The following is a 9,951-nucleotide window of genomic DNA, read 5'->3' as shown; positions in this document are numbered from 1 at the left end:
CTTGTCCGTTTGTGTTTTCAAGGCCAGATCTCCATCTCTTTCCTGGCTGAATGCTCCCTTCCCCCACCAACATCTTCCCACGTTCCTTAGCTTCTCCTTTCTCCTTCTCCTTCCCTCCCCTTACACACACACACACACACACACACACAATCAGACACACACCTTCCCACCACACACCCATATGCAAAATAAAATTAGAAATACCGCCTGACTCTCAAGGTATTTAGGGAATGGAGATCTTCAATCAATACAGCCAAGTCCTCCATTCCCTCCCTCCCAAGCCAGGGTGAGAGGCAGGCAGAGCTTCTGAAAAGGGTCCAGACAGCCATGATCTTGACACAAAGAGGCTCTAAAGGAAAAAAAAAATGACCATTTGTGCTTTCCTGTGCCTGCCCTCTGGCCATCAGGTCTCACAGGGCTGCCAGATTCTCAGAGGCCAACACCTGGCAAGCTGTTCTTTTGCTTATACATAAGACCCTTGCAGAACATGAAAAGGTTTCCTGGTTGTCTTTTTCATTTTGATGCCTACCATTAAAATACAGAGAAAACAGTATCTGATGCTTCAAAAATATAGGCTGAGCTGATAAGCATATTGTCCTCATTTTAAGGGCTTATTCTTGTTTTAATCAACCAGTTGAGGAAGCAATAAACAATTACTCATTTATGATGTTTGCTTTCACCCAGAGGAGTGTAACAGGGTAGTGAGGTGATCTCTGACACCTCAAGAAGCCGAGGTGGTGGTGGTGCCCATATTTCTGCAGGGGTTCTAAAGCCGTCTCTGCTCCCTCCAACCTCCATCTGACACACACTGGCCAACTGTCCCCACCCTCTTGGTGCCGCTCAGTACCTACCTCAGACTAGTGAGGTCAGAAAAAAGAAAGGAATTAGGAAGAGCGAGATGGGGCCAAGACTCCAGGCAGACACTCCTGGTTCAAGCTGTTCAAGCTCTGTGTCTGGATAAATGGTTCAGTTATACCCCTTTCTCCCAAGTCAGAGCTCCCTCTGGGTCTCAGGGTGATGCTGGGCTGTGTAGAGGCTGAGAGCAGCTGCATTAGTTCAAATCCAGGCTCTGCCACTTACCCGCAGTATGTCCTTGGGCATGTGAACTTAGCTCCTCCGTGCCTCAGTCTCCTTATCCATACAATGGACATCACAGAGCTTCTGCTGAGGATGAACAAAGCTGCCTCATGCTAAAGGCTTAGCATAGTGCCTGGTTCCCAGTAAGGGCCCAGCAAATAGAGTCAATAATTACAAATGAATACTCAAATAGCGTTCACCCTGTGCAGGCACGATTTAAGCTCTTTACATAGATTGTTGTCATATAAACTCACTTCTCTCTTTTACAGATGGAGAAACTGGAATCTGAAGATCACCCAGCTGTGAATGATGGACATTCAGACCCTGGGGCAGACAGGCTCCAGGGTCGGGGCTCTCAAGCCATCACCACAAGGACGCTGATCTTCAAGGGTGGTCGCCCCCCAGGGAAAAGCTGAACTCCTAATCCCCTCCGATTTCCTCAGTATGAGAAGGATGGGAGAGGATGGAAGGGTCTCAGCCACAGTGGGGAGGGAAGGAGCAGATGACGGTGAGAGAGCCTCCACATCAGGGCTGAACCCAGAGCTCACAGCTGGACTGGTGGCTGAAGTCAGGCGGGGAGCCCCAGCCCGCTCAAGAGGAACGAGGTGGGGGAAGGTTGGGGAGGGGAGCAAGTCCACGAAGCTGAGCGAGGTGGCCAGAGCGCCGCCCCCAGGAGGGAAGGGAGGGTTGGCGGGGCTCTGGGAAGGGCGGTGTGGTGGGGGGGGATGCCCAGCTGCTGTCCCCGCCGCCTCCTGGCCCCCACTCGCCGGCGCCCAAGTGGGAGGACGGCAGCTGCCCGCTCCCTCCTCCCGACACCCCCGCTACCTGCCCGGTCCCCCAGCGAAGCGTGAGGAGGCTGAGAGCCCGTGGGGCCGAGCCCGTAACTTTGCAGCCTCGGGGAGGGCGAGAGCCGGCGTCCGGGGCTCCTCTTGTCGGCGACTAGAGCTCGGTGAGTTCCTCTCCCTACCCGCTCTGCGGCGGCGCGGGGGGCGGCTTCCCGGGCGCCCGGGAGGCGGTGGCCGCCCAGCCCGCTGCCGCCCGCGCTGTCTGTCTCGCCGGGGCCCCGGCTATGCCTCCCTTCTCGGCGGGTGAGGCCGGCTGCAGTGCTGAACGGACAGCTCCCCGCGCGCCGGGGCCGCCCCGGCGGTCCCCTCGGTCCCTTCTCCCGCTCGCGGCTGGGGCTGCGGCCGCCGGCAGTGCGCCCCTCGCAGCCCCCAGCCCGTCCTTCTTCCCGGCGCCGCGGCGCATCTGGAAGCTGCTCCCGCGGCCCCCCTGGCGACCGGCGTGGGGAAGACACTCGCTTCTCGCCGGAGCCTGGGTTGCCGGCTCTCTAGGGGTGGGCAGAGCCGCCGCCGCCGCAGCCCCCCCGGAGCGTCTGGCGGAGGAGCGGTGAGGGGCTCCTAGCGACCAACCCCAGTGGTCTCAGCCCTGCGCCGAGACCCCCGCCGCTGACAGAGGCCCGCGGTCCCTACGGCGGCCGGCAGTCTCCTGGGGGCTCCGGCACCTGCAAAGGCGACTCCAAGGTGATCAGTCACCCGATTGGCACGGGACAGCCTGGACCAAGGCCTCGTGGCATTCGCCCATCCTGGGTGCAACAACCCTTCCTAGAACTTTTCTGGAGTCTCAGGCTCGCCTACTTCCGAGCCCCTGGAAAAGTTCTCGCGGGCGCCCAGAATCCTATTTTTCAGTGGCTTCCGAAGCTGGGCAGGAACCGGGACTGTGAGGGGCGAGGGGAGATAAATGTGTTGGTGCGAGGCTGCAATCCGCGGTGGGGGTAGGTCCGCTGAAAGGCTGGCCAAGCAGCCACTTCTGTGCCCGGGGAGAGCTTGTTGGCATCGAAAGGGTCTCGGCGGCGCCATCGGGGTTGTTTGGGTTTCTCGCACCAGGAGGGCGGGAGGCAGGCGCAAAGTGGGTGGTGGTGCGAGGGGGCGCAGGGGGATTTTAATTTCGTCGCCTCTTTGCCAAGATATAGCTAGGGCAGTCAGCAGTCAGAGAGATGGACTGAGCAAAACCAGCTGACCCTGGTATTCCGGTGTGGCCCCCACCCCCGCCTCCTAAATGTGTGTGTGAATGTATTGATTGTTGTCATTGATTTTTCTAAGAAGCCGGGTGGCAGCGGCTGCTATGTGTACACTCAGACACACACAAACACAGATACACAGGAGCACACACAGATTACATACATAGAATCACACACAAGGAACAGCCCCCCACACCCCCATGCAAACATCAGGGTACCCACAGGCACACATACCCTCAAAGCTCTTTGGGGTATGGGTAAGGTTGCTGAGTACAGCCCAAGATGGGGGGTGGGGCAGAGAAAGGGGAGGTGAAACAGGACCGCCAGGAGGTCATTTCCATCTGCCCCCACCCCAGATCTTCTGCTTTGTCCTCCTAGGGGTCGGAGGGAGAAATCTCAAAACCGGGCACATTTCCACCGCCACAGGGGAGCAGAGCCCTAGCTCCCCTCTCCCGCCCCACCTCCTACAGACTGGGAACAAGCCCTTGACCTAGCCTTCCTCCTGCCTGACCCCCAGGGGGCTTCAGGGTGCTGAGGTTGCTCAAAAATGGAGGAGGCAGACACCAGGACGTAGGGCTTGGCCCCAGAGGCCATGGTGATCTCAGGGTGTCACTCCTGCTGGGTCATGGTTAGGGAGAAGAGGAGGGGCGATCTGAGGGACGTGGATTTTCGTGGAGCAGAACAGATAGAACTGGGGAGCACCCTAGGGCGCCCTCGGGACACTGTGGTAAGTCTCCCTCTCACCCTGGACCCTTAGGAGTGTGATTGAGGATGCTGGCCCTGAGGCTGCTCAACGTGGTGGCCCCCGCCTACTTCCTGTGCATCGCCCTGGTGACATTGGTGCTGCAGCTCTTCCTGTTTCTGCCCCGCATGCGTGAGGACCCCACGGCCGCCCGCCTCTTCTCGCCCGCCCTGCTCCACGGGGCGCTCTTCCTGTTCCTCTCCACCAACGCCCTGGGCAACTACGTCCTGGTCATCCAGAACTCCCCGGACGACCTGGACGCCTGCCAGGGGGCCGAGGCCAGGAGGGCCCTGTGCCCCCCGCCCAGCACCCACTTCTGCCGCGTGTGTGCCAGAGTCACCCTGAGGCACGACCACCACTGTTTCTTCACCGGCAACTGCATCGGGAGCAGGAACATGCGAAACTTCATCCTGTTCTGCCTCTACACCTCGCTGGCCTGCCTCTACTCCATGGTGGCCGGCGTGGCCTACATCTCCGCGGTCCTGTCCATCTCCTTCGCCCACCCCCTGGCCTTCCTCACGCTCCTTCCCACCTCCATCAGCCAGTTCTTCTCCGGTGAGTGGGCCTTGGCAGGCAGGTTGGGCCCTACACGGACACCTTCCACCTCAACCCTACATTTGCCAGGTTTAGCAAATAATATACAGGATGACCAGTTACACTGTAATTTCAGATAAAACAATGCTTAACTTTTCAGTAAAAGTATTTCCTGAATATTGCAGGGGACATATTCATATGTTTTTTTGTTTGTTTGTTTTCTTTTGTTATCTATTTGAAATTCAAACTAACAGGGCATCTATGTCACCTGGCAACCTCCCTCTCTACCCCCATCCTCATTCATTATCTCATTGGGTGCCACTGTCTGTGTGCTCATAGAACTGTGGCCATCCAGGCAATACATCTGCTCTGTAGCAGGCAGGGCTGAGTGCTAGCTGTCCCTCCACACAGCCTGGAGGCAGCCCCACGCTATGATCTTCCTCTGCCTGGACTCCAGTCCGGCTCACTCATTCCTCCAAGGACTTTGGCCTCTAAAGATCTCGCCAACCAACTACAGGAAGGTTGACCAGGGTGCTGGGCCAGTCCCGCCCTTCTACCCGTTATATTTGACCCCACCAGGTTGTTCTCCGGTCTACAGATGGCTCAGAGCAAAGAGCACCCTGGCTGGAGTTGTAGCCATATTTAATGACTCCATCTTCACACCAGTGTCATGGGACTGGTGGGGCATCTGACCCTCCAGGAGGCTCTTACACCTGTAGGAGCCAGGTGTGTGTGGGCCCTCACACTGGGGTCAGCTAGGCACACTGGTGAGGGCTGTACCTTGTAAAGTGTACCCCAAGGAGACTGGGGTATCAAGGCCCAAAGGGACCTGGTCCCTGGTGGCAGTTCTTACCACCTTACCTGGCCTTGAAGTCTGCCCTGACCTCATTTCCTTCAGTTCACCCACCCTGGCCCTGACTGTCTTGGTTCTTACAATCAGTAGCATATATATATATATATAGACAGGTAGCCGTGTGTGTATGATGTTGTTATTTCCATTTCTCATGAAGAAACAGACTCAGATGGGATCAAATGGCTGTCCAGTATCTTTATTTCCGAATGACAGCCTCTGGCCTGCCTCCCAGGTCTTTATAGACAACACACAACAGCTCAGGACAAATGGCTTGTGTCCTCCCCCACTGACCTTTCAGGGACAAAGAAAGACAGAATACAGCTACTTCCACTGAGAACCCCAAACGGTTGTGGTATGTCTGGGCTGGATGCTCATATGAAATTCTGCTCTACTCTGGGGAAGCAGCATCTTGGTCTTTTGTTGGGGCTGTGACCCAGTCCTTAGAAGACAGAGAACTTGGTGCCATTTGGCAGTGGGAACACAGAGGCCCAGGAAGGACTCAGGGATGAGGGCTGTCTTGAGGGCTGGTGGTTGAGCTGGGCCCAGAACTCAGAGCTCTTGGGGCCTTCTGGACCCGGGCGGGCGCCAGCATGGGAGGCTGCCGGGGACTGAAATAACCAGGCTGGGGGAGGGCAGGTGGGCGGGTTAGGGGGTGGAGTGTGAGCACAGCAGGTGGAGGAAGGAGGAGAGCCAGAGAGCCTGATAACACTTCCTTTTCCAAGTAGTCTTACTCACACAAAAATGGATGCTTCCTAAGGGAGGATGTTGAAATGGTTTGATTTGAGATAAGCCTGGCCTTGAGGACTGTCCATATGTGCTAGGTTTGGGAGACAGGAAAGTAAGGAAGAGAGACCTCTTGCTTTAATCTGATGGGGAAACAGAGCCAGTCAGTCCCTTTCTTGGGGCCCAGATCCTGGTTCCAGCAGAAGAATAAGCCCCACTATCTTTTACCTCCTCTCCAGACCCCCTAGTAAAGGAGGCCTCAATTTCTAATCTCCAACTGTCTCATCTCACCTTCCTCCTTTGCCAGGCTTTCATCTTTCCCCTTGGAGAAGGGAATGGCAACCCACTCCAGTACTCTTGACTGGAGAATCCCATGGATAGAGGAGCCTGGTGGGCTACAGACCACGGGGTTGCAAAGAAGTCAGACATGACTGAGCGACTAACACACACACACACACACACACACACACACACACACATCTTTCCCCTTGCCAGCCTTTCTCTCCCCTGCCCTGACATACACCTCCCCTATTCAGCTTCTCCCTTCCTGTTCCTTCTCCCTCACTTCTTAACCCAAATGGTTGAGGCTCCCCCCGACTTCTCATCTGCTCAGGAAGCTAGGTGGATAGGAGGGTGTTAAAAGGAACAAAGTTGCCCAGGCTGACCTGTCCTCAACTGTGGGGCTGCCCCTAAAGCAGATCTGCCACCAGAGCATGGGATGGCTGCGAATGTGGGCCCTGGGGGCAAAAACTGGGATGGGTCTTCAGATGGCTACTGCCCACACACCCTCAGTTGGTGCCAGAGAAGAAGGACTGGCCAGTGACATTTTTAGAAGTTGTTCTTTCTTTTGGCTTTATGGGACCACGGCAGGTTGTCTCACCTCTCTGAGCCTCATTCTTCTCATCTGAGAAAGGGAGGTGATGCCATCTGACCTGTGTTCACGGCACTTGGAAAACTATGCCAGTGTGGTAGGTGCCAAAAAAATCCAGTGGACAAATAGAAAGGTTAATGTTTGTTGGGCAAACTGTATGTGCTACTCACCATGCAGATCTTATTTCAGCCAATCCTCAGGACAAGTCTGTAAGATAAGTATTATTATATAATTTTTAAAGACTCAGCAACCAAAGGCTTAACAAGGATAAGTTGCTTTGGAACACACAGTATCAAACCCAAGATTTGGACTCAGGGCGGCTAGCATCCAGAGCCCCTATTCTTCCTACCATACTGCTTTCCTGGGGCTGCCCCTCTGAAGTTGCTTCTTGATGATTGAGTCACTTTGGGAGGGAGGGAGCTTCTTATCCCTGGATGGATGTTAAAGATCTGGGTGACGTTCTATCAAAGGTACTTGGTGGGAAACCGGGCTGGAGAGACTGGATGGTGTGACTGTTTCAACCCATTAGGAAAATTCTGTGATTTTCTAAAAGGAGCAGAGCTATTATTAAATAGTTCAGAGGAGCTGAGGCAGCCAGGCTAGGCATCTTCAAACACTTTGAGAAAAAACAGATCCCCAGAATAGCCTTTTATAGCTGCTGCAAGGGGCCAAGGAAAGGCCACAAGGTCTTTTCTGTATGCCTTGATTTGTGCCAGAAAAAAAGCCTGTGGAAAACAGCTTCCATCAGCCCAGGCTTGTCCCTGAGGCTGCGTTGCAAGGCAGGCTTGTGCTTGACAGCTCTGATGTTCGCACATCCCAGCTTGCAGGCCCTCTTTGCCTGTCAGCATTCCTGCACCCCAGAGGGCACCGTGGTCCCAGGGTCCTTCATCCTACACGTGGCTGCCTGAGCTAACCTGATGAGGAAGAAGTGGGTCAGAGGCATGGCACGGCCCAAAGTGAGCCCTGTCCCACTGCTGTTCCCTGCCCCCAGCGCAAGCCAGCTGGACTGAGCTTCCCATCCCTCGGGCAGTGGGACTTATCTGTCCCCAAGTTTGCCAAGAGAAACTTGCTATCAAATCTCCTAGGGCTGAGGGCAAGACAGGGATGCTAATGAGCAAACCTGAGTCATATCCATGTCCTCTTGGTTGCTGAGTCCAGCATTGCTCAGATTGGAAAAGTTTTAAAAGCCCAGCCCTCAGGAATCTGGAAATGGAAGCTTGGGGAGATGAGAAGAGGTCCTTGGGGGCCAGGGGAAACTGGAGAAGGGAGGTATATGGTTGAGATTTGCAGGGATGAGTAGGTTGTAAGGTGGGGTCTCTGGCAGGCACTTGCGTCTCACTGGAGGGAGTGGTGGTGAGCTTGCCCTGCAGGAGAGAGGGGCTGAGGAGGGCTTTTGAGTTCTCTGCTAGGCCCACTGCCCTGATGGCTGGGCAGGTGGAGGCTGCCAAAGTTGTAAATCAGCCAGGTCTCCAAGCCCTGGAAAGGAGAAGGAGAAAGCTTGATGGTCTTAGGAGTTAAACTTGAGCCTCTTTTGGAGGAAGTCTCCTTATCTGTGAAGGATGCTCAGCAGGGAGGGCTGAGCTGAGTGAACCAGAATGCTGGCCACTGGGCACACAGTGTCCCTGAATGTTGCAACCCTGTGGAATTATTGCTATTCTACCCACTTTACATTATGAGCAAACTGCAACTCAGAGAGGTTAAGAAACTTGTGAAAGACCACAGAGCTGGGAGATTCAAACTTAGCAAGGACCGACCACTCCAGCTCGGAAGGAGAATGGTGAATCACTTACTCAGTGGATGTTTAAGTCAGTCATGCAGAGTGCTGATTTAGAGGGGTTTAAGGGAGGTTCAGCTCAAGGCAGGGGGCTAGACTGACGACCTTGGGGGCCTTTTCCAGCCTTAGCAAGCTCTGATAGGACAGCTCTGGTCGAAAGTTCTAGTGGCCATACTGTCCTCTTTTTAACATTGATAATTGAATTATCCTCTGCACTGCCCTGAAGCTCGTGACTTCTTGATGACGAGGCCCTGTTCTCCATCATGCTGTCACTTTCCTGAATCCTCCCAGCCAGTGCTCACAGCTCCGAAGTCAGCAGGCTTTGCAGTCCAGACAGTTGCCCAGGCACCATCTCTCTGTCCAGGGTCTTCAGCTCACCATTCTCTCCTCCTGAGAAAACCCCCTTCTCCCTGTTTCTAGCCCCAAAAGAGAAGGCAGAGAGACAGATGGGAAGCACTGACCCTGAGCAAAGGTTAGCATCTAGGCACTGCCCATAGGAGTTTCCTTTCCTTCTCCCCCACGTCCCCAGCGCTCCTCTCTCTCCTCAGAAGCCATCAGCACTAAGAAAAAGTTAGGACAACTAGTCCTCTCCCTCGCCACAGCACTGAGACTGCTACAAAATGTAGTTTCAGTCTCATTCATCTCCCTCTCTCCGGAGCGGAAAGCGCCTGCCTGGATCGCAGTCTCCTACGTGGCTAGAGTGTAAAGTGAGTCTGGGGTTTCCCCCGCCCTCTGCAGGAGCTGTCCTCGGTTCTGAAATTTGTTTTCCCCGCCCTCTGCAGGAGCTGTCCTCGGTTCTGAAATGTTCGTCATCCTCATGCTTTATCTCTGGTTTGCTATTGGCCTGGCCTGCGCTGGCTTCTGCTGCCATCAGCTGCTGTTGATTCTCCGGGGGCAGACCCGCCACCAGATGCGGAAGGGGATGGCGGTGAGGGCCCGGCCTTGGCGCAAGAACTTACAGGAGGTCTTCGGGAAGAGGTGGCTGTTGGGCCTGCTGGTCCCCATGTTCAATGTTGGAAGCGAGAGCTGCAAGCAGCGGGACAAGTAGCGGGCGCTCCCATCACTCCTCTGCGTGTGTGTGTCTGTCTTGACTCCTCGTGAACATGAGACCACAGCACCCCATCTCCACCCATGACCCACTACAACTTTGGACTGGTAAGGTCCTAGCATCCACCCCTGGTCTATAACACCAGAGAACTGTGTTGGTTCTCAAGGAGGAAAGATGGCCACCCAGGCATTGCTAGGCTCCCCCATGAGCCAGCCTGGTGGCTGATAACTGTTCAGAGGCCTCTGTTTTTGTTTCCGTCCCTTGGGTGCCTGCTTTTCCCCTCTGCCTGGTCCATACACTCTCTACCAA

General features: G+C 55.0%; 1 protein-coding gene across 1 annotated transcript; it reads left to right on the top strand.

Annotated features, from left to right (window-relative positions):
- The first annotated feature begins 3,868 nt into the window (after window positions 1-3,868).
- ZDHHC22 (zinc finger DHHC-type palmitoyltransferase 22) lies at window positions 3,869-9,713 on the top strand. The gene is made up of 2 exons (XM_055536447.1): window positions 3,869-4,394; window positions 9,377-9,713. Exons 1-2 carry the CDS (start codon window positions 3,869-3,871, stop codon window positions 9,640-9,642), a joined length of 792 nt encoding a protein of 263 aa, XP_055392422.1. The 3' UTR covers window positions 9,643-9,713.
- Window positions 9,714-9,951: the final 238 nt, after the last annotated feature.

This window comes from Bubalus kerabau, chromosome 10, assembly GCF_029407905.1.
Source record: "Bubalus kerabau isolate K-KA32 ecotype Philippines breed swamp buffalo chromosome 10, PCC_UOA_SB_1v2, whole genome shotgun sequence".
Classification (NCBI taxonomy): domain Eukaryota; kingdom Metazoa; phylum Chordata; class Mammalia; order Artiodactyla; family Bovidae; genus Bubalus; species Bubalus kerabau.
The sequence above is the reverse complement of the archived record's forward strand: the minus strand, read 5'-3'. Positions and strand labels throughout refer to the sequence as shown.

Bases quoted from the DNA above. Each gene is read 5' to 3' on its own strand.
- ZDHHC22 (XM_055536447.1), top strand. From the start codon at position 3,869: ATGCTGGCCCTGAGGCTGCTCAACGTGGTGGCCCCCGCCTACTTCCTG. The intron at 4,395-9,376 runs GTGAGTGGGCCT...CGCCCTCTGCAG, and splicing joins CATCAGCCAGTTCTTCTCCG to GAGCTGTCCTCGGTTCTGAA.